General features: G+C 41.8%; 1 protein-coding gene across 1 annotated transcript; it reads right to left on the bottom strand.

The window, feature by feature from the left end:
• Nucleotides 1-67: 67 nt before the first annotated feature.
• spen (spen family transcriptional repressor) lies at nucleotides 68-24,531 on the bottom strand. The gene is made up of 14 exons (XM_061787723.1): nucleotides 24,374-24,531; nucleotides 19,110-19,715; nucleotides 12,478-12,635; nucleotides 12,189-12,389; nucleotides 11,961-12,112; nucleotides 11,747-11,872; nucleotides 11,556-11,669; nucleotides 11,364-11,477; nucleotides 11,186-11,286; nucleotides 3,496-11,086; nucleotides 3,044-3,379; nucleotides 2,147-2,341; nucleotides 1,916-2,074; nucleotides 68-1,539 (listed from the first exon to the last, which is right to left on the bottom strand). The coding sequence occupies exons 1-14, from the start codon at nucleotides 24,529-24,531 to the stop codon at nucleotides 1,408-1,410; spliced, it is 10,143 nt and encodes a 3,380-aa protein (XP_061643707.1). The 3' UTR covers nucleotides 68-1,407.
• Nucleotides 24,532-24,651: the final 120 nt, after the last annotated feature.

Below are 24,651 nucleotides of genomic sequence, written 5' to 3'. Positions count from 1 at the left end.
CCACTCCTGCAGCATGCTGCCTTATGATTCCAATCAAATCAAATAAAATGCATTAAAAAAAAAAAGATTCAGTCATGGACCATTTAATGATCTTCAGAAGTTAAACAACAAAATTATTTTACAGTTAAAAATGTCCTCATGGAGGAGCAGCAAAATACACCCAAATTAAGACAGTTTTCATATCACTGTTTTTTTTTTTCTTCTAATTTGTTTATCAAAACATAAGTGCCTTCAACATAATGATAGTATTGAGCTTGCAGTCATAAAACTGACAAGCGTGATTTACTTTCAGCATCGGTTTCATACAAGAGTGTCTTTCCTCAGACAATAACTACACGGAGAAATATGAGCAGACACGTGGAAGTATTTACAGCTTCGCTTCAGAAGGACACATCCACAGGGGACAGACAAAAACAAACACATCCAATAGCGGCATGATGCCAAGTTCAAGTCACATTCGTTGCACATCTGTCATTCGACAGCTTGGGACAGTAGCTGAACAAATCAGCGGCGCACAAACACAAAGGTGGATATAATATTCCCTGCATTCCTCCACAAAAAGGAATGAAAATACAAAGTCATATAATAAAATAGATTATGATCCGTTTTTTTTCTTTGCTTTCATGTCAAGCACAAACATTTTGGCACAGAATTCTTAAAAAAAAAAAAAAAAAAAAAAAAAAAAAAAAAAAAATTGCGGATGACACCCTTTTGTCAACCATTGAGAAGAACACTGCAAACATTTGAGGATCTGTCTGTAAAGTAATAAATTCACTTGGTCTCTCCGCACTGCATCAATGTTGAACTATGTATCATATTTACAGTTGCACGATGGCTCACAAAAGATGCTGCAAACTAACTTTTGACTGTAAACTGTACAACTCTCAACTTGGCCAAGGAGGAAAAGCAGTAGACTAAAATGATTCTTGATCTCTGGGTTATACCATAACAGATCATTTTACACTCAAATCTGTACAGACCACTTTTTTTTTTTTTTTTTATACATAGTGCAATGACTCCTCAAATCTCTCCTTTAAAATAAAAATCACAATCACTCTGATGAGAGAGAAAAAAAAAAAAAAAAACAAAAAAAAAGTCAATCTCTAAAAGGAAAGTCTGAGTTCACAGCCTTACCAACTGCTCCGAAACACGGCAACATTGAAATATTCAAGCAGAAATGCTCTTAGAAAACATTCTGTACTTCAAAAGTAACATTTTTGGACTTCAACGCCATTGAGGTGAATTAAGGACTTGGTGAAGTGAACCAAAACAGTGAAAAACAAACTCTCTTAAATGCTTAATTTAGATTTTCATAAAAAGTATGAGGCAATTCCAGTTTACAAAAAAAACAGCTGGTGTTGGCTTTGCTTTAGAAAAAAAATAAAAATCAAAAAAATAGAAATAAAATCAAACCGAGGCAATGACAATCATGAGGTGAGGTGAAATAGTGGAGATGCTGTTTAGAAGGTCTGGAGCCAGGCGCAAAAGGTGGCTCTCGGAGAAGTCACACGGAGGGAAAATCTGCACCACATAGGCCGGCTGCAAACACAAAATTGAACAGATTAAGAGGGACGAAATCGAAAACCAGTGTTTCCCAATCTTCGCGCCAAGGCACAGATTTAATATTAGAGAAATCTTGCCGCACCCCACCGGACAAAAATGTCACTAAAAGTACACTACCAGTCAAATGTTTGGACACACTTTGTAGCGCTATCAAAGGGAACATTGTTTCTAAATGTATGAAAGAATAATATTCTTGTCTCAATTTATTTACTTTAGTTGAGCACAAAGCTATATTGTGTTGTATGAATGGGAACAGGTTCATTGTAGCTTTTGCCATCTAGTGTAATAGCGTATATTTGTTCAGCCTGTCACTAAACATCACTTGGGAATCACTGTACTCGACTAATAATACCTGATTGGAGCCAGGGTTGGGCACATTGATGATGCCAGCTGCCTGCTTGGCCTGCAGGTAGGTGATGAAGCCACTTTTCAAAGCTTGCGTTTGACTGAGGACGTCGTCTTGGTCTCGGCCACACGGCAGCGCCAAGAGCAAACAGTAATCATTTTCCACCTGCCGTTGATCACAGTAGCTGCGTGATTATTATTTTTCATTCTCCCACGTGTTGAGCTCAAAAGTACTTACAGTCATTCGTCGTGCCACACTGTCCAGCTGAGACGCTTCCAGCCTCATCCGCTGAACAATGCGAAGAAGAGGGCCTCCCTCTAGCGGCGGAAGTGAGCACTGCGCCAGAAAAGTGTTGCCAGAAACCAAGTGCAGCTGGACGGCGGCCTGCTCGTTTTTCAGGGCCAAAAGACCTTGCCACATGATGGGATACTTCTGTACAAAAACATTTGATTTGATATTCTTACAAGGTCAGGAATTTACCATGAACATTTCAATGACTTAATTACAGAAACTACATTTCAGTTTAATTCCAGTGTTGTGTGGCCCTTTGAAGGGGAAAGTGAGCCAAAGAAGAGTGCTGGAGTGGGCTAAGATCAACAAAAAGAGTTGGGTCTACATGCGCCTGTGCATCCATTGATGTTTTGAAGTGACCTTATGAAAGGAGCTGTTTCTATATACACTTGTGTCTCTGACCCTTAGGTCTGTGGAACCCGTTTTTCATACACAGAAGAATTTATATCAGACTCTTGACTCCTTGGCCCTGGCCGATTTTTTTTTTTTTGCAGACAACGTATCAGAACAAAATTTCAACACATTTATATCACATACAGGATGTTCTGATCCACTTGCGTACACTTTGTTTCTGACCTTGGCAAAATTGTTATAAAATTCAAGCACCAACACTTTCCGCTAGTCAAATATCTATGAAGGTGAGTCTATTTATCCCATTTCAGACTTGGTCAACAGATTTCCTCCAGACCCACAGACAGTGGCTGAAATACAAATGTATAACCACCACACAAGGTCCAAAGTCAAGTTATGGAGCTGTGTCTATATGTGCCTGCATCTCTTTCTTCATGCCTTTTATTTGAACTGTGAACAAATCAGAGGTCAAACACTATTGTGTATTCCCACCGTCAAAAGCTGCACCATGTCAATCGAGCGGTGTCCTGAATGATCTGACTTGGCATCAGGCCGTGGCTGAAATGAAGTTGATGAGGGTGCCGCAGGCAGTGATGGTCTCAAGAAGGCTGGAGGGCCTTTCTGTAGTGACTGATCCGGCTTGTGATTCAGGCCCATTGCGGGGGTCATGGGAGACTGGTATGAGGGCGAGACTCCATCCACTGGTACTCGAGACATGTTGGAAGAGGTAGAATGGCGAAGGTGGGGACTCTCAGGCTTGATATCACTTAGTGCCACACAAGACTGAGGCATTTTACACCGTTGACCCAGTTCAGGTTCTGGGGGAATCTGAAGAGTAGGACATGAATCAACACATTAGTATGTATAGTGTTAATGGAATTATGTGTTGGTAGAGGATGCAACGTCATTCAGAATGCTGTCACCATGAAAATAATTGTATTTACCTGTGAAGATGTGCTGCGTCCTGATGAAGGATGTCCCGTTAACTGGGGAGGGAAACCCCTTGGGTCGCGATAGACTGGAAAGGAGGCCACACCTCCGGTATGAGACAGCTGGATAGCATGAGGGTGAGGAGACACCATGACAGGGCTAGATGTGCAGACTGCCCTGATTCTACTTTCACTGCTCGGTGAATGGATCTTCTGTCCTTCAAATACTTTGAAGGATTCTTTTCCTGAAAGTTCAGCATTCTTCCTTGAAGAAATGTTACTTGCTCCGTTCTCAGAGGTGTGGGACAATCTTGTTTCAACAGTGGCCTGCTCTCCCAGTTGTTGATGTGCGAGCATGTTCTGGTGCATGCCTCTGTACTGGTCCAGACTTAAGCTTGCATGGAGCCCTCTGCGATCACTGTGAAGCAACACGACATCTGATTGTAGCTGTGGCAATGAGGCTCTGCTAAGGGCTTGATTAAAAGGTCTGTGTTCCTCATCTGTCACACTGCTGACACCACCACCAGTAGACAAAGACCCCTGGTGAGTTGATTGCGACTGCCTGATGACATTCGACTGTGATATGCCTGAGTGTTGTACTGGCCCTGGCAGAGGAGAGGACAGAGAGTTACTTCGCCTTCCATAGCTGATCGCAGGCATGGGTGAAGCATTCATCCTTGCGTCGTGTGTCACTGACTGGGTGACACTATGAGGTTGGATGATGACAGAAGACTGCTCTGAGTGTGGGTGATGCATGGTGGCATTGTAAGTTGAGATGGATGACATGCCATGAGGCATGACAACAGAGGTTCCTACTGGCGAACTGCTAGGAGCACAGGCTTTGACAAGGAGGGAAGGGGAGTGAACAGCCGTTTGTGAGGACTGTGGGTCTTGTTTTGGCTGCAGAGCTGAGCGATCGGTCAGCATGCTAGAGCTGGAGGTCATGCATGATCCAGACAGAGAGTGGTGGGGAGGACTCTTGATAGGACTGAGGATAGACTGTTGGACTGATTTTTGGGGTAGCACCTCTGTTGCCAGTCTCTTACCATGCTGCTGTTGTATCACAGCTTGGTTGTACATTAAGACTTGAGGAGCAGAGACTGGCTGTTGGAACATTTTAACCACACTGGCCTGTGACGCTGTACGATATAAAACTTCAGGCTTGTCACAGCCGCGGGTATCCTGCTTGGTACTAGAAATTACAGGTTGAGTGTTATAAGATTGGCCGGACAAAAGAACCCCTGTGCGCCCATAAGCAGATGGTGTTGGGGTTACTTTAGTGCCGGGTAACTGGGACAAGGGAATTATCGAGTCTTGCTTTGTCTGACATTTAGGCACAGCTTGTTGATACTCTATGTCCCCAGCACTGGCTTGAGGAATTTGACTTATTTTGGCTCTCATTCTATGGGGCCCTTCTGTTTTTTGACCTGAATAACTCAGAACAACAACACCCTCTGACGTATTTACTCTAAGACCAGGAACGGAGCGTGGAGTGCTCTCGACGACAGAGTTTCCTCTAGTTTCATCTTCAACGATATCAAGGCCATAATATCGATGATTCTCATTAGAATTTGCTTTGAATTTTGGTTTAGCCAAAGAAGGGCACATGCTGCGGCTGCTAAGGGAAATCCGTGGTGTCTCGTCTGTATCGTAAGGTATTGGAACGCGACTTATCACTGAGGTAGTAGCAGGGGAAATTACAGTATGTTGGGTGTTCTCACCACAATTTTTGGGGGACTCCACCAGCGATTTACATTTGTGATGTATAGACTGGGGGGGGAAAGACAATCTCTCTTCCACATGCCTTGGACGCATAGAAACAGAGGTATTTCCATTTTCTGACATCTGTAAAGGATCTGACGTAGTCGTCGTTACCATAGTGGTGGGAATAGAATTGCTGTTTGATGCGGAGACATATTTAGGCTCCATTAGGATTTTTCTTAATGTACTGGAACTAGGATGGAGATCAGAAGCCTTTGTATCAGGAGGCATTGGGGGATTGTTTGAAGATGGTCCAAGCGAAGTTGATGCTGAAACAGTAGAAGTCACCACTGTTACATGACATGGAGGGCTAGCAAAGATTCTACTTTCTTCAGTTCTCTGAGGCCAGTGCGGCAAAAGTTTGGCAGGTCGTAGCAAGGGTACACCTGACTGGGATACAAGTGGTGGACGGGCATGTGAAGGAGTAAGACTAAAGGTAGATGACTCTACTACTTGTGAATGCTTTTTAAAATTGGAGATTACTCTTGAGTCTGAATGAAATGCTGATTCTTTAGGTACAGGCTGTTCAACTTCAGGTTGTTCGGCCTCTTTGGGTGTGTCCAAAGTTGTAGAGCTTGTAACGTCGTGCTTACATGTAGCAACAGCAGTTACCACTGATCCAGCTATGGTGGTCCCTGTTGTAATAACTGCTGCTTTGGAATTTATAATTTCTGGATCCTCTGGGATAGACTCGGGTAGCTTCAAAGGGGAGGGCTCTGGACGCACTACCGCTACAGTCTTCTTATTTACAGTACATTTACGGCTTCTTGACTTTTTCAGGGTTTTCGGTCTAATTTTACATATTTTCTTGCGTGCATTGAGTATGGGAGAATCCCCAGTAATCTTAGAATCTGCTATTAGACTCTTTGGACTCGATTTTAAAAGACGGTCATCTGAGTCTGCAGCAAGACTATTATTGATCACAGTGTGTGTTTCAGGTTCCATGTTCGCACTGGTAGTAACGGACAGCAATGAATCAGGGGTAGGAATAACAGCACTGAACGTGGGAGAAGCTGTGAATCTTGCATCTGCACACGATTCTTCAGCTGTGATGGAATCAATAGCAGCTGCAAGTTCTGTTTCACTAGATGGGTTAGGTCGCTTCTCCTCTTCAACCTCAGTTTGAGACTGAGAGACTACAGGAGGTAATGTGGGCACTTGTCCAGAAGCTGGCTCCTTATACGGTCGAGAAGGTTGCTCCACAGTGAGTTTGGCTATATTTTCAACTGCCTGCTCTAGTTCCATTTGCTGTGTGAGAAGACCAGCAGCTGGGTGCACTAGAGACTCGGATACATCACCATCATTGTTTTTCACATCAAGATCCTTTGATTCTTTGGGAAAGCATATTGATTTTGACTCTTCAGAATCAACTAGAGTCCTGGCTTTCTTAATACTGACTTGAAATGACTCAGGATCATTGTTTTCAGAACAAAGCAAATCTTTGACATCATCAACACTGACACGGATTTCAAGATTTCTTAAGGTGTGGGATTTATCTTCAGTGATCTGCTTGGTATTCCGTTTGAACCTTTGTGTTTTCATTTTGACACTCTTTTCAGGCACTTGGCTCTTTGGGAGAATTACACCTGGGTTTTCAATATCTCCATCAGTCAATGTAAGTGCAGTGTCTTGTACATTTTTGTGCATTTGTAAGTTTGTGTCTGACAAATTTGCAGTTAGGCCCGACTCAGCTTTGGGCTTCAGCTCTGATTCATCACAACCTGCCATATCAGTTAGTTCAACTAGAACTGTAGTGCCTCCAGACTCTTTGTTGAGCCTGCTTCCTTTTTTGTTAACTGGAGCTGATACAGTCAGTGGTGTTTGCTGCACTTTTCTAGGAGAGCGCCATCCCTCAGATGATTTTACAACTTCCTGTGTGGTTGAGGCATCTCCAACATCTGTGCTGCCCTCTGTTGTTTTCTGCGTACCGGTATCTACTTTTACTGGCAATATATGGTAAACTCGTTTGACGCTTCTTTTTGGTGGGCGGCCCCGTCTAGGATTGGTAGATGGAATTTGAACATCTTGCCGTATGGGTTCTTTATCTGTAGCTCGTTTGCGCATTGTTCGTGATGGCTCCACTGCCTCTTTGCCAGACTGCTCTCCTTCATGTATAGTGGCGTAGACCGAACGTACATTTCTTCGACGTGTTCTGCCATGAACCAAACCAGACTCGAGATTTTGTTCAGTATCTGATTGATGAATTGGGGACTTTGATGCAATTTTGCACTCCAGCGATTCTTTTGGTGCCTCTAATGGAGAAGATGAGCCCCTTTTGAGTTTCTCTCTATCAATACGCTCACTCTTTCGTGTTACAGGTTTATCTTCAGCATTTGTAGTGAACTGCGATGCACGTAATATGGTGTGCGGTTTTGCTCTTTTATTTTTGGGTTGTCTTCGGTTAGGAACTGGTTTTTCAACCTCTGGTTCTGTCATACATACTTCACGAAGTATCTCTGGTCTCTTAGATTCCTCAAAATTATGTGTCTTCTGGTCACATTCAAGTTTTACCTTTTTATACTCAGAGCATGTAAACTCTAGATTCTCTTGTTCAAAACTAATCCCAGAACTCCCTGGAGTTGGAGGCTTATCTTCCACAGGATGATTGCGCTCTATTGGTAAATCATCACCAATTTCTGCTTTAGGTTCAATTTCTTCTACTTTTGCTTCTACTTCATTTTCTCTCTCTGAAAGTATAGGTGGAGGGCTCATATTTTGCTTAGCGGTGATAGGTTTCAAGTTTTTCAAAAGAGAAGGGGAGAGCTCAACAACTGTTTCTACACTGTCTTCTTGTTTAGATGACACATGTTTATCTATGGGCGGTGTTAAAACATCTTTCTTTTCGGGGGGAGACATTTCTTTTAGGCATGGCATAGATGGGGAAAGAGATATGGTCGAATGTGGGCTGACTGATTTTTCATCAACCTTTAATAGTGTGTTTGCCATTTTATCAGAGAGCACATGATCACAACCTGACACATAATTATGTTTAATCTCCACCACAACTGAATCTATCTCGGGATCAAGTTGACAAAAGTCCTTGTCTTTTTGTTGTTGTAGCTCCAAAAAACGACTGTGGAATAGCACAATGGGCTCTGATGGAACATCACGAGCTTCTGATTCTGTCTGTACTTCAGGATCGCCTGGCTGAGCAAAGTTCCTATCAAATCCTGTTTCAGAATGTTGGTCTTTACGTTCAAGGTGCTGCAAACGGCGAGAATCCTGTTCAAAGATTGAGCTATGAAGGAAGCGAGAGGCAAACAATTCCTGGCGTTCTTGGTCCTCAGGCTTAAGTTCCTCTTTTTTGCCGTGCAGATTTTCAGCAGAGATCGTACGAATCTTCTTCTTCTTCATATACCAAGAAGGAATTGGTCGGGGTGGTAGTTCTACCTTGTTTTTATCTGTGCAGCTGTGTGTGGTTGGAAAGCAAGAAGGAAGAAAGGACCAGTTGTCTTCCCGGGAAGAGTAAAGTGTTTTGGCTCTTTCTAGAAGTGCTTTCGTATCAGGGGTTATAGTTTTATCTAATGCGAATGAGTAAAATTTATTCTTTTCCAATGAGCCACAAAGTTTCAGATCTGTCATCCTCTCACCACGTTCCCTGAGGATATAAGACAAGGAACTACTGGACTTGTGAGAGTTGTGTTTTTTTTCTCCATCATCATCATCTGAATCAGACTGTACTTCTCCTGGTTCCAAATCCTGTCCTAGGCATTTACCAACACTATCACTTTGGAAAGCTTGTTCCATTTTTTGAGACTCAGAGGAAACCCTTCCTAGCCAATTGTACATAAAGTCCTCATTGCCTCCAAGAAATGATGTCTTTAGTTTTTCTTGCTCAATTTCAGGTGTTTGAAAAGGTCTAGGTTTTAGGACCATATTATTTTTCAATGACTGTGTATGTGGAAAATGTTCTTTTGTCAGAGATGATTTTCTTTCTGTGTTTACAACTGCGATAGAAATCTCAGTGCTTTCCTCATCCCCGCTTAAAGAAATGGGAACTGTTGACGGTGTTACGTGCTGAAAAATAGTCTCATTCAACTTTTGGCAAATTACCAAGTTTTGTCCTCTTTCTGAGTTAAAATTCTCAATTTTATTTCTTTTACACAAAGAAAAGTCAGTGTTTATGTCCCGGTTTGGGTTTCTGATTTCATGCGAGGAATAATCCATTCCAAAGTCTTGAGTTTCATCACAAAGTGTGTCATCACACTCGTCACTCTTCTCAAGATCACAATGCTTGGCTTGCAACCATCGACTCGGTTCAGTTTTGTGTTTTGTGAAGGTATTGGTCTGGCCAAAGTGTTCCTCATCTTCAGAGTCTCTACAATTCTTTCCACTTTGGTTCTTCTCACACAAAATCTCTCTCTGATCGTTTATTTCATCCAAATCAAGGCTGCCGTCACTTGATGTCTTTGTGAGACTGGAGCTATTTTCACTTTTAGAGCCCACTAATTGAATCTTCAGGAAGGGAGAGTCCAGTTGTTCTAAAGATTCATCAGGCAGTGCTTGCTGGGATGGCAGCTGAAGGGGAAGGCTTATGGAGTTGTTTTCAGAGTCTTGTCCCTCGTTTGGACATGTATGTGAAAATATCCGCATAGATTTATCCCTGTTATGTTCCTTTTTTTGCATCTTTTTAATGAAAACATTCTTATGGAAATCAGAGTCCTTATTCCAAGGCTTATGAAGAACAGATCTACCAAGGTCCTCTTCACTAATTCTCTTCTGATGATCATTTTTGCCAGAGTCTTCAAAACGCCTTTTTCTTGCAGCCAAGCGATCAAAATCAACTGAAACACCACTGTCAAAAGCAATTTCAGATTTTCCATGTTTTTTGGACTTCAGTTTGACATCTATATCAATATGTTCCACTAAACTGTGCATGTTTTTATCTCTGGGCCCATTTACGTTTCCTTTTGATGACTCTGTGCAGAACAGAGGACTTCTTTGGTCAGCAGAAGGTGATAATACAAGTCTAGGACTGTCACTCCCACCTCTTACTATTTGTTTTTCATGTGCAATCAGTTTTCCTTCTTTTTCTTTCACGCGTGTTAATTGCACCACACAGGGCAGAAGATCCAACTTGCCTCTACTTGAGCTATCTTTTTGGATTTTACCATTTTTACTTTGAAGGGAAGACTCTGGGCTTATGTCTCTATCAGGTTGAGGCTCAGCATCACAAGTTTGGTTGATTGGTGAAGATACTTTGAGCTTCTTAAGCCGCTGTCTCTCACTTTTGTCCTTATCTCCGCGGTCTTTACGTCCAGTCCGCTTCTCTTTTTCAACCAAATGGACCTTTTCAATGTCACAAAAACCCTTTTCAATTTTTTCTATTTTATTATACCGTTCTGTGCGTGTCTTCTCAAGTTTTTCAAATCTGGGAGGGGAGACTGAACTGCAGCTACCACTTCTTTCAGAAGACGGGCAACATATTCTGCGGTCGGGGTCACTTGCTATCCTTTCAGAGACTGAAGGGGATGCTGTGGGGGTTGCAGGCCGACGAGAGGCAACAAGAGTTGGACTTTGGCTCCGCTCAATGGTTCTCCTCCCGTGGTCACGTCCGCGATCGGTCTCGAAGCGCTCCCTCTCCCTCTCACGTTCTCGTTGCAAATAACTGTATTTACGAATATCCTGCTCATAAGGATCAGCTCGGTATTCTCGATAATCCCGGGTGTCTTCATAGTACTGTGTTTCGTAGTAATCTCCTTGATATGGATCCCATTCAGTGTAGAACTCACGACTTCTGCTTGTGTATTTACGACGATGATCTTCAGTATATGTTCCTGGTGTGCGTACATTTTCATAATACTGTCTTTCCACTTGAAACTCATACTGCGAACGTCGATCATCCCTGCCGATGAAAACAGAAGATGGATACCCAAAGATTACCTTCATTTAAATTGAAAGGTACCAGTGACAACCAGATAATGACACTATGAAGCAAACAAACCTTCTTTCAGAGAGAATGTCATAAAATTCTCTAATATCCTGGCCAGAAGCTTGCATTGAACGATAGAAAGCCATCTGACTCTCCTGATTGGCAAAGTCCACCTATTAGAAAAAAAGTAGATAATACGTAGTTTCAATTACTGATTTACAGGTAAACAGACATTTTAGACGAGGCTTACCTTTATTTTAGTGCCCCCTATCTTCCATCCCTTTGTGTCTTTGACAGCGGCTTGAGCATATTCAATGTTGTTATACAAGATAAGGGCCATTCCTTTCATCCTGTCAAATACAACCTGCAGAAGACAAATAAGACAAGGAAGACAAACTTGTCACGTGCCCAAAGTGGAAAGTACAAAAGTAGCTCGACCCACCTTGACAACATGTCCGTAGTGACAGAAGTGTCGAGTAAGAAACTGCTCAGTTGTGTTTGATGCTAATCCATCAAGCCAAACACAAGTTGTAGGCATACTCTTTCCAAAGCCCAGCTGAAAATCAAAAGCTTTTTAAAGTATCAATATCCCAGGCCTGTTGAATGATTTTTTTGATGGAATTTGATTCTTACTTTAAGTCTATTGTTTCCAAGGTACTCCCCATCCATCTTCTTTATGGCTTTGCAGACACTTGCGATGTCACAGTACTGTAGAAAGGCATATTGTGGCGCTCCGTTCAATTTCTTAATGTCGATATCCTTTATGGGCATTATAAAATAAAATAAAAGATCCTGTTAGTAGGCAATATGTAATCAAACATGGTGCAAAATTGTTTAATATACATACCACAATTTCTCCAAAGCATTGAAAAATGCTGAGCAGATCATGATATGTGGTGGTCTTCTCCAAGTTCCCAATAAACAATGTCCTTGTGGCCTTTGGATGGAACTCATCTATCCTTTCATCCAAGGGCCGAAACTCATTCTCACTTTCAGTCTCTGGAAAGGTTTATTCCTTGTTAATGCATACATTTCATCAATTAATTGTACACAAGAGTTAAAAATCTGAACATACCAGGACCGTTCCAGGCAGTGACATCAATTTGCATTCCAAAAAAAAGCTTCCCCTTTGACGCTCCGAGAGCTTTTTCTTGGTCTTCCTGCTGCCGAAAAAAGACAAGCCCATAGCGCTCCTCTGAAGCTCCATGAATTTGTACAGATGTGACTTTCCCGTGTTTTTTAAACTCATGAAACAAACCATCTTTGAGACTTGTATCTGCAGTGAACACAAAGTGTATCTTTAAGCATGTGCACTGAAAAAAACAACAGCATTTTAGTTGGGCTGACGGGTAGCAACAACTCACCCGTAGAGCGCACAGGAAGATTTTGGACCTTGATGCCAAAGCTTTTGCGTGGTTCCTCCTTGTCAATGGATGATAAAGGAAGTGCTGATGGTGCTGGAACAGCGGCTGACTGCACGGAGCGAGCCGGCGACTCATCACTTGTACTACTGCTGGAATTACTGGGACAAAAGCAAAACAATATCATAGGAACATAGCCTTCCTGAATTGTCACTAGCTACTTTGTGAAATTTAATAGCTGCTTAGTTTTTCCCCTTCGGCATTGTACAGTATTTCAATTCAAATATATTTTGGGGAGACAACTAGACCAACACATGAACAACTGTCGTTGCTCTTCCACGCAAGTCCCTTTAGTCTCTAATAGCACTTTCAAACTGTTGCCACACTGTCGAAACAAATAAAAAAGAAGGCATTATGCCATCTGTCTAAACAACCAAAATACAAAGACAGAAATGCATATACAGTACAGCCATACAATTCCCTACGTAACATGAGTTAAGCCAGCTGTGCACAACCAATTGTCTCCACGTCTTTCAGCCAGGCATCGAGAAAAACTAGCACTGTTCGTCCTAAAACGCGCGATGCTAACTTTAGCTCTCGTGTCTGGTAGGGCTGGGTGAAATGAGTGTGTGTGTTTTCCCAATTCCAATTTACGTCCAACGTATTGGTAACGAGTCTCCATTACATTAATCATCCACTTGAATCCCTTGTTTTCAACCTTGCCTACTGGTAGCATGTTTTTTTGCGACACAATTTGTTTGATGTTTTCGGGGAGTTAGCCCTTGCTGCAGTCTGGGATTGTAAAGTCTTGCATTGAGCGTACGCTAGTTGGTGGCGCTGCTTCAGGTGGTAAAAAAAAGATTGGTGGCATTCTGTCTTTGTGTAAACATGCACTCGACATAAGTGCATTGTACTGTTTTGGTTTTTTTTCCCCAGAATTTACAAAGCCAAAGTAACTCCACACTGCCAAACGTTTCGGGCCTTTCTTGTCAGCAGTGTCATCCGTTGAGGCTTGGCCTATGTCTTCCGTCGTTTCTTCCGAGGGAACACGTCTTTTTCCCCCAGCGCTCTCCCACGGCTGTAGCAGTAAGCTATAAACAGCCACTTTTACGTCTCGCTGCTAATGTGCTGTGTGTGTGTCAACCTAACTCGCCATGGTTCTACTCATGTCACATGATTAAGTGCAGAGTAACTCATTAGTGGCTAATCATAATTGTGTGCCAAAACATGGACGTAACCAAATTTGCTTAGCTGGGCCGTGATAGGTCGAGAGGCTGAGGGTAGATCTCAAGTCTCTTTCTAGCTTCTACCTCAGACAGCGACCTGGCAAAAAGAAATGAGATGAGCCCTAAAGCCTCTGTTGAAGCCTCCCAGAAAATGCCTTGCGGCGTCACCAGTTTTCTTCAAAGATATTTTTCTATCGAACATTTTATTAAACGGATTTTCTATTATCGATCACGTCTATCGCGATATACTGTATAATGATATCGAATTATCACTCAGCCAGAGTGTCCGTTCTTGCTACAACATGCTTTGCATGTAGCATAGGGTTCAAGTGCTTTTCGGATAAAGCCAATTAGCTTCCATCAGGCACTTTTTGCATTTGCTGAATCTTGTACATCAGATTAATCGCTGTGCCATAAATTACGGCACTGACAAAAGTTTTGTCGCTTGGAGAACAGAAAAAGAAAAGTGCCATTAAATTCCTTTTTTTTAAAATGTTTTCTGTAATTAATGTGTTGTAGTTTTATCCTTTGAGGAAAACACAAAACATGACATTTTAAATACATTGTTTTACAGCAAACAATGTCAGATCCATTCCACAAATGCAATTTATTTCAGTTTAACATCATTTTCTTCATACTTCATAGCCACTATGCTTCCAACCTCAAAGGTTTCTTTTTATATAACATAAATGTGCAATCTGCAGTGTAGGAGTTCTTGCCCCAAGTACTGTATGGTGCTTTGTACAATATATGCAAGTGGGTGTCAGAAAAGGACAGCATGCTGCAAGATGAGGTAGTGAAATTGCGTGATTTCTCTCAGCCAATCAATGAAGACAGTGAAAAATATAAAATATTGTAATTACATTAGGTAACATTGCTTTTTATAGACATTTGACGTGTATTTCAATTTCAAAATGATTTCCCTCTACTTACACTGCCTTCATAGGACAATAGATGTAGATTTTGTCAATCCACAGTGCATGTACTATTTAATATGGCTGGTCTGGCCAAAATAAACGCACACGCAAAGAAGGCATTGGATTATAATCTATTGAAAACGCTGTATGGAATTCAGCTTTCTTATCTAAACAGTGGTGTGTGAAAAGAGAAATCTGAAAAATCTCGCATTTCTCTGATGCTCATTTGTCAGCCTCTTCCTCCTATCGGGAAAGGATAGATTGAAGAGTGTGTGTTAAAAATGTATGTCTGCCTCATTTTCCTCAAACCATCCCCCTGGCAGCCTCTCCCCCTGCTCTTTTTTTCCCTCTCTTCTCTTTTCCTTCTGTGCTCAGACAGTCCCGGAAGTGCTACTGACTGACGGAGCCTGGCCTGTGGAATGGGCAGGCAGCCAGCACTGGCTAGAAATTTCCAGTTTCAACTGGATCTCACGGAAGGAGGTGGAGGGGGGGACATTACCACAGAGGTACGCAGTGAGAAAAAGATAGAACAGCCAGTCTCCTGAAAATACTCCAACAGCACTACTTCATCTGACCACAGGTGTCGCTCTAACCTGTTAACATTGCCCAAAGGGGACCATGCAGTTCACACCAGAAAACAAGTTTGTGTGTGAGCATCTGTGTGACCGTTTTCCCCGACTGCAGCTCTTTGCAACTTGCAAGAGCTCATTATGTATTTGTACAGTGGGTACGGAAAGTATTGAGACCCCCTTACATTTTTCATTCTTTGCTATATTGCAGCCATTTGCTCAAATCATTTAAGTTCATTTTTTCCCCTCAATGTACACAGAGCACCCCATAATGACAGAAAAAAAAACTGAATTGTTGAAATTTTTGTAGATTACAAAAGAAAAACTGAACTATCACACAGCCATAAGTATTCAGACCCTTTGCTCAGTATTTAGTAGAAGCACCTTTTTGAGCTAATACAGCCATGAGTCTTTTTGTGAATGATGCAACAAGTTTTTCACACCTGGATTTAGGGATCCTCTGCCATTCCTCCTTGCAGATCCTCTACAGTTCTGTCAGGTTGGATGGTGAACGTTGGTGGAAAGCCATTTTCAGGTCTTTCCAGAGATGCTCAATTGGGTTTAAGTCAGGGCTCTGTCTGGGCCATTCAAGAACAGTCACGGAGTTGTTCTGAAGCCACTCCATTATTTTAGCTTGTTGCAAGGTGAACCTTTGGCCCAGTCTGAGGTCCTGAGCACTCTGGAGAAGGTTTTCCTCCAGGATATCCCGGTACTTGGCCGCATTCATCTTTCCTTCGATTGCAACCAGTCGTCCTTTCCCTGCAGCTGAAAAACACCCCCACAGCATAATGCTGCCACCACCACGCTTTACTGTTGGGACTGTATTGGACAGGTGATGAGCAGTGCCCGGTTTTCTCCACACATGCCACTTAGAATTAAGGCCAAAAAGTTCAATGTTGGTCTCATCAGACCAGAGAATCTTATTTCTCAAAATCCTGGAGTCCTTCAGGTGTTTTTTTTTTTTTTTTTTTTTTTTTTTTTTAAGCAAACTCCGTGCGGGCTTTCATGTGTCTTGCACTGAGGAGAGGCTTCCGTCGGGCTACTCTGCCATGAAGCACTGACTGGTGGAGGGCTGCAGTGATGGTTGATTGTTTAGAACTTTCTCCCATCTCCCGACTGCATCTCTGAAGCTCAGCCACAGTGATCTTTGGGTTCTTCTTTACCTCTCTCACCAAGGCTCTTCTCCCCCGATTGCTTAGTTTGGCCGGAGGGCGAGCTCTAGGAAGGGTTCTGGTCGTCCCAAATGTCTTCCATTTCAGGATTATGGAGGCCACTGTGCTCTTTTTTGTAACCATGGCAGGATCTGTGCCTCGCCACAATTCTGTCTCTGAGCTCTTCAGGCAGTTCCTTTGAGCTCATAATTCTCATTTGCGCTGACATGCACTGTGAGCTGCAAGGTCTTATATAGACAGGGGTGTGGCTTTTCTAATCAAGTCCAATCAGTATAATCAAACACAGCTGGACTCCAATGAAGGTGTAGAACCATCTCAAGGATGAGCAGAAGAAATGGACAGGACCTGAGTTAAATATATGAGTGTCACAACAAAGGGTCTGAATACTTATGGTTGTGTGATGTCAGTTTTTCTTTTCTTTTTTTTAAATCTGCAAAAATTTCAACAATTCAGTTTTTTTCTGTCAATATGGGGTGCTGTGTGTACATTAACGAGGGAAATAAATGTACTTAAGTTTTTTTGCAAATGGCTACAATATAAGAAAGAGTGAAAAATTTAAGGGGGCCTGAATACTTTCCATACCCACTGTATGTTTGACTGTTTGTCGCAACTTTAAAGAGCTCATTATGTATTTGTATTTGTCCCAATCAATAAACAGCTGAAAGTGCATCAGTGATGCTGGCTTCTCTTTTCTGTCTGTACTTCACTCGGCAGCGGGAGATCCGTAGCTGGATCTTCACTAAATTGCGGAACACTAAGCAAATAAATGAATAAATAAATAAGGGAGGGAAGGTAACTTGAAAAACTGAAATTACACACCTAATTTAAATCCTGACCCTTATTTGAAACCCAAATTGGAAAACCTGAACACTGACTTGAAACCTTAGTTAAAACTCTACCCTGGCTTCAAACCCTTACCCTAACTTCATAAACCTTTAAAACATTAACCCAGGCTTGATACCCTATCCACAGCTTGAAGCCCTACTTTGAAACCCTTACACTGTCTTGAGATGCTGACCAAGTAGGGGGTACACAGTATATCCGGTAGACGTTAAAAAATGTGGGCTACTGTATCGATTTGTACTCTTCCGATCAATAACGCTAAAAGCTTGTTAATGACGTTATTGTATCTGCCTCAGTGTTAAAATGGTTTCAAGCATGTCTGACCACGGAACTGGAGACGTTGCCAGCATTGTTTTTTTCTGGTTTAAAACAAAAATATAACTGTGCTTCCTCGGTGAACAGTCACTATCCTTTCTACTTTCTACCGTGGGAATGCTCGGCACTACGCTTATCCTGTACCACACCAGCTAGCTACGAGCTGCGGCTGGAGAGTTAACGTGGCTAAATGCTGTCCTTCCTCAATGCACAGCCGCTCTTTTCAATCACTCAGCTTTGCTTCCACGGCTGCAAGTAAGCAACATTTCTAATAAGTATTCATATCACTATAGGAGGACAAGGAGCTAAGCCTGTAACGCATCAAGCAAGAAAAGAGAAGTCGGTGAAGCCATGCTAACCGCTAAGCTATCGTGAAATGTCGAGTCCTGAAATACCTGAATAAGTGTTTAGGTGGTACGGTACACTTTTCACAAAACGTCTGGCAGAAATCGCATTACTTTGAACAGCAAACATGCACGTAAATTATTAAGTGACTGGATAAGTAATACAACAGCTACAAAGTAAGCACCAGACACGTCCAAAAATGGAAATGAACAAGTACGTTACCGCATACGTCAGCCAGGATTTGTTAGTTTGCACCATAGAGTGCTGAATTTTAGTTTTGAGATCTGCACCATGTTTTAAAAATTACATTATACCTTTTTTTTTGGTAGAAAATCAGCTTTTCTAAAGGACTATGAAACCAAATCACAAATATTTCCATTATAATTTTTACATTGAAGTTTGCCAATATATATTAGAATTTGGATCCCGAACACGGTCTTGAAACCCTAACCCATGCTTACTCCCTGAAATTGAAACCCAAATGAGAAAACCCTACCACTAGCTCTGTAAGCATTGAAACGACTAACCCAATAAATGGTCTTTTCCTTCTACCACTGAGTACCAGGTTCTGGATCAGATTGTGATGGCAAAGATGTGATGACGATGGAATTTATTGCAAAGTAACAGTAGCATAGCGACTAAAGTAGTGCGCATGTTTCTGAACTGGCTACTCAGTACAATATGGCTAAAATGACAGACAACAAAAAGACATGCTACTTGTCCGCATCGCACAAACGCGGGTAACGTTTTCCACTTTCATCATTCAATCCATTTAACACACAGGCAAGCCAAGCAAGGCAGAAATTTGAGGTCAGGTCCCGATTTTTGATTTTGTCTGGTCTGGAGCGAGATTCACGGGCTCAAACCTCCAGTACCCTAATCAAGTCCTTCGCTTCACCCAATTTAACCCTAAGGTTGATACAACTAAATGCACAATCCTGCTCCCATTTAGTGAACACAGAAATGTCTTGCGTCCAGGACTCCAGCTATGTGGGAGCCAACTGGCTTAAGCCCCCTCAAAACACACCCAAGCTTCCACCGAGTGCACCCATGTTTGGTAAATCATCCTGCAGTCATCAACTCACTCGATGTCTACAGCCACCATCGCCCGTTGAAAAAGCACAACGGTGAAAACCAGGGCTCCCACAGTTCTCAGTTCAGTTCACAAACCCTGCCCGCGTTCATTCGTACAAGGAGACACCACTGTATACAACAAACATGAAAATGAAAATAAAAAGCATCACTCACCTGCCACTGGTGGTGCTGCTGGTGCTGCTGACCGAGTCTGAACTGGAAGAGCGACTGCGAGAGCCAGAGCCGCTGTGGGAGCGTGGAGGCCGACTAGCCTGGCTTGCCAGCCTCTGGGGTGACGGGTTTCGCGAATGCGCAGAGTGCGGAGAGCGGCTGCGACTGTGTCGAAATGAGCGCTCGCTGCGCCGAGCCCTGTCCTCTCTGTAAATGTCCCTGTGAACCACACTGGCCAAAGGAAATGGCTCCCTGGTCCTTGATTCGTAACGAGGCTCTGGTGTCTCGAAACGACACGGACTCCTGCTGTGGGAGCGGTAGAAGCTAACCCCGCTGGATGTAGATCCTCCACTTCCCCCTGCGGTGGCCCCTGCCGCCCCACTTGTTCCAGTGTTGCCAGCAACGGCTTTAACGATGCCGCCGACTCCGGAGGACAGAGTTGTACTGCTTCCCATGGATGCACCAGAGCCGTTCCCAGACGAGCTGAGAGTCCTTTCCCTCGCATAATAGTCTGCGTCATAGTGCCGTTGGCGTTCAAAGCTGCTTCCTTGACGCTCGTGGTGACCATAAGCACCGTGATCGTATGGTCGATCTCGACTTTCAGCAGTCCTATAAGAAAAAATGAGGAGGGGGCAGGGGGGGGGGGGATAATGAAATAAGCCAAATGTAATACATTTGAGACAAAAACAACCTTTTTCCAAATCATTTCAATCTGAAAAGGTTACGCAAGATTTTCCGAGGTCACCTTTTCATTTGTTGTGAAGCACAATTTGACACCAGTCGTCATGAAAATTGCTTAACATAGAGCATACATGTCAAACTCAGGCCCGGGGGCCAAATTTGGCCCACGATGTAATTATATTTGGCCCGCAAGACCATATCAAATGTGTATTAGAGCTGGCCCGCCAGTATATCGCACATGTCCCACTAATATTACAAATCCCACAATGCTTTGCTAGCGTGTTGGCCCATCAGGCTTGACCGGCGAGCGCCCCTTCCCTTTCTGTTGCAGTCGTTAGCAACTACGCTACCAGTCTCCTCGGGCAAATTTACACTTCCTCTTCCCAAAAATGGCTAAACGAAAGATGGAAAACAGCAGAATTAATGTTTTTTTTTTTAATGCCCTTTATCAACTCCTAGGCAGGGACTGTTAATAGTTTGAAATTTAGATTTTTATTGAAGGACATTTATTGTTTTGTGTTGTTTTGATTTACATCAAAAAGAAAGGTAGTTGGAGATAGATAAATAGAAGGAGAGACAGAAGAATTCATGTTATCTATTTAAATACAAAACAACACACAAATACCACTGATGTCTTTTATCGCAAATTTTATTTCTCGTGTTTATAATATTAAAGTTTGTTTTTCCAGATTCAGTGTTGAAGTTTAAATTTAAGTTTGCTGTCATATGATAAACTTTAACGCTACATTTCTGGAGAGAAGGGAAACATGCACATCGCAGTGATTTTACATTAAATATTGAGCTTGGCCCGCGATGTTGTCCCAGTTTTTAATTTTGGCCCACCGTGAATTTGAGTTTGACAGCCCTGACAAAGAGAACCAAAGATGATGATTAGTAATTATTTTGAACCATGTACTCGAAGGAGGACGTTTCTGAATGAGATTCCATGATATTCTGTAACGTTGATCAAGTGCTAAAACACAATTTTGTCGCAAGCCACATTGTAGTTATGGTTTAACTCAGAGAGCTGTTGTGACTCTGGAACCATATAAATGTATTATCGCCTCAACGTATCATTACATATACAGCGGAACCTTGGTTTTCGTTTTTCAACATTTTTATTTTTTTTTTGCCAAACATTTGTCCCAGTTTTTGTACATCAGCTTGGTTTTTGTACAGTTGAAAATGCTCCAAACAACGAACGCACCCACCTGTCCGCATCACTCCTAACTTCAATATTTTAAAACGCATTATTAAAAGTGAAGACAATTTGAAATTATGGTCCAGAAGTAGACACACATTATTTGCTTATGCGGGCCACATGAAATGATATAGCGGGCCGGATCTGGCCCCCGGCCCTCGGGTTTGACACCTATGGTGTAGCGACATGTTACACTAATGATTAGACAATTTTACAAATATTGATTCAGAGAAGCTATTTATTTCTCGTTTTTCCTGGAAATTAGAATTAAGATTAGATTTTGAATAAGGAGAAACTGTTTTTTGTTTTTTGTCTACCTGCTCAGGGACAGAAGCTGCAAATTTGCTTTTAGCTAACTCTGGTCGAATTTCTTTTGTGCATTGTCCCTGTAAAAAATGATTATACAAAATGGAATAATAATAATTATTATATTAGAAAAAGGGAAAAAGCAGTACATGGCAGGAACAGAAAATATGGGGAGCATCCTTACCTCTGTCAACGAGATTAGGATGACATCATTGTGTATTTGTGTTTGTGAGCAGAATTACATAAACACACTTTGACAGACTTCGACGAAACCGCGACAAACCCATTCAATTTGCACATTTTCAGATTCAAATTCAGATACTGAATTGGAAAAAAAGAAGGAAAAAAAAAAGTATGACAAGGACCACATTGAAAATTTTCTAATTTGCTCAAAAGAAGAAAACGAAAACTACTGTTCTATTTTTTTGCTAATACATTTTATGAACAATAAACTATTGTAGTTAACATGAAGCCTCACTTACATTACGGTTCACCTTTGGCGCACTCGGTATATCACAGATTTCTGGGCCATCGTTTTTTTGCAGTATATAAACAAATACAAATTTAGAGTTGCGTGCATTCAGTATACTACCACAACATGCTGGGAAGCACTTAAAACTACTGGAAGACATGCAGCATAATGGCAGAAAAGCAAGAAGAGGAGGCAGAGAAGGTCCCAAACTTAACTCAAGTTTTTTTCCCCCCTTTCTCCCAAAGAAGAGAGAGAATAGATGCCTGTGCATAATGTTGTATGTATCCCTGTTTGAATGTGTTGTTGCTCAATGTGTGCTAAAAGTAGCAGTTGTTGCAAGGTTTATATTTGCTGTAACATCAATGCGAATTTCCGTCAGCCACTCCATAACATTTCACCTTGCATGTTAACATTAAGCTAGCAAACTTTTCTTATTATATGGGTTGTCGAACATTTTGTTGTTTAAATATACGTTTAATTCTATTCTGTTGTCCATGTCATTTTTACTGTAAACTTCAACTTGGAGACAAGACAAACAGCTTGAAGCAAGCACATTTGGAGAATTATGTTAGCGAGAGTCCCAGACACGCGCAGACGTAACACGGCACCCAACTAGGTTCCACCTTTTAGACAGTGGCGGCTGGTCAATAGAGGGCACTCGGGTGCACCCCCCGCCATTCAACTTAGTCCCCCTAAACAAGAACAAAAACAAAAAAAAATGAAAATGAAATATAGCAAAAATATTTACCAATATATGTGCATGTAAATTACCATGATAATTACAGTAGTATGCAGTTAATGATGAGTAAAATCGATTTGTTTAATCACACTTCCAGCTTTGGGCGCTCATATGTTTCCTTATTGAGTCTTGTTAAAAGTTTGATATGCACAGTAGATTCTCTTTAATACAAACGATTGAGCGAAGGTAGGGTGTTGATTTTCAGCTGATTCAGTCGCATAGTACTTTGCACAGAGAGAGCGCACATGGCTGCAGTGTAAACTTAAAGAGGAATACGACACATCCGTCTCTGGAGTCTGGAACATGCTATTTTTGGTACGATTTCCTTTTTTTGTCAAGCCGTTCGTCTATGGCAGCAGATTTGGAAATACAAAGCACACTAATTAGTCGCGGCTCATGAAAGCGACCCCCCCCTTGACTCGCCTACGAGTACGTCAAGAATGTCATCATCAAGCACACCAGCATGATAAGTTTGGATAAAATTTAAAAACTTTTCAAACATTTTCAAGCTTTTTTTAGATTTATTGACAATAACTTGTACTGGGTGTTTTAGGCCACGAGAAAAAGTTTTAAAAAATAATCTTTTTTTTTATACTTAATAATAATGCAATAATTTGGGTGCATATCGCCACAAATAAATAAATGGGGGGGGGGGCGGCTTCAATATACCGGACAATCGGCTGTGACGGATGATCCCTGACCCTCTTGCCGTTAAATCGGGGTTCCACTGTATGATGAAAATGTTAGTAATGTATTTTCTCAGTGTGACTGTTTAGTGTGAAATGCACCTTCTATTCAGTTTTATCAAGTTAAACAGTCGGTGGCTCACGCCGTGGTCAAATCTCTCGTTGGCCTATGTAATCTCACCCAGCCGTAGGGACTAAAATAGGTAGACTATTTTCAATATCTTTTACTTGTGATTTAATTTTTTAAGATTTTCTGTTTTCGTAAAATTAAATGTGTTTAAAGCATGTGGGAGGGATAAAACAAACAAAAACTTTTTTGTATTTATTTTTTTTTTTAAACCTGCTCTCTCTGCATTGCAAATTTTCAACTATCGCGATTGGCCCAGGGACACACACCCTGCGAAACAAGGGTGCGTTATATTTTAACTGTGAGGCAAAAAAACAAAACAAAACAAGAGTCACACGCCGGTATATCACGCAAGACACTACGGTAGCGTCAGTTCAACGAGCACCAAGGACTGACAAGGAGGGATGGGATCCCACAAAAACAATTTGGAAGTACTGTTGACTGGATTCAATTCAATGTCTCAAAAATGCCCTGAAACATCAGGAGAGATGATGGCATATAGCGCAGGACATCAGCAGAGCTCACAGACATCAGCTCAACTCAACGAACATCTAAAAAAAACAAATGACTTAAAAATGCAATACAAATCATTTCCACTTTAAAGTTAAGAGTATTTTGTTGTTTTAATGTCTTGTTTATATATATATATATATATATATATATATATATATATATATATATATATATATATACACACATACACATACTTTTATGACAGCTACCAACGTTAAAATATTTATTGTAAAGTTGACAACGGTTTGACCCTGGAAATCAATTATTTCCTGTGGGAGCATACCACTGATTTGAAAGCAGAAAACATAAAGGCGATCTATACAGGAAATCACTGTGAGATCATTGCCACTGCATTACTGTTATGTCATGACAGCTGCTGGCCAGGTAAGGAAAGTTGAAGAGAAGGGGAAACAATAGAAGGTAAGGTACAGTATAGAGTGCAGCAGCTAGCGCGGTTAGTGTGAAGATCAAGAGTCAGCGGTGCAAACTACGGGGGTTAGCGAGGACAGCTAAAATACAAAGGCAGGGCAGGACATACCAACCTTTTGAGAAAGTGGTAACTTGAGCTATAATTCCAAATATAATACAGGGAGATAGAACTTTGTTTGGGCAAAAAAGATGAGTGGAAGGTGGTGCGGGGGGGGGGGGGGGGGGGGGGGGGGGAAGTAGTAGTAACACTGTTAATATGAAAAAATGCCATGTAATCCTCATCTTCAGGGCAGGGGACCTTCGAGGAGGTGGATTGCAAAAATGGGATCCAAGCTCAGGAGTTACGGATGCTTGAATGAGTCAACTTGAGTCCATATATCCATCCAGGCAT

This window comes from Phyllopteryx taeniolatus, chromosome 1 (genome assembly GCF_024500385.1).
Source record: "Phyllopteryx taeniolatus isolate TA_2022b chromosome 1, UOR_Ptae_1.2, whole genome shotgun sequence".
In the NCBI taxonomy this organism is placed as follows: Eukaryota; Metazoa; Chordata; class Actinopteri; order Syngnathiformes; family Syngnathidae; genus Phyllopteryx; species Phyllopteryx taeniolatus.
This window is presented reverse-complemented; position numbering and strand designations above follow the sequence as displayed.

Excerpts from the sequence above, each read along its gene's own strand:
- spen (XM_061787723.1), bottom strand. The coding sequence starts at position 24,531 with ATGGCATTTTTTCATATTAACAGTGTTACTACTACTTCCCCCCCCCCC. Across the intron at positions 12,390-12,477 it reads TCTTCCTGTGCGCTCTACGG|ATACAAGTCTCAAAGATGGT; the intron begins GTGAGTTGTTGC and ends TGTTCACTGCAG. Across the intron at positions 1,540-1,915 it reads CCAACCCTGGCTCCAATCAG|CCGGCCTATGTGGTGCAGAT; the intron begins GTATTATTAGTC and ends TTGTGTTTGCAG.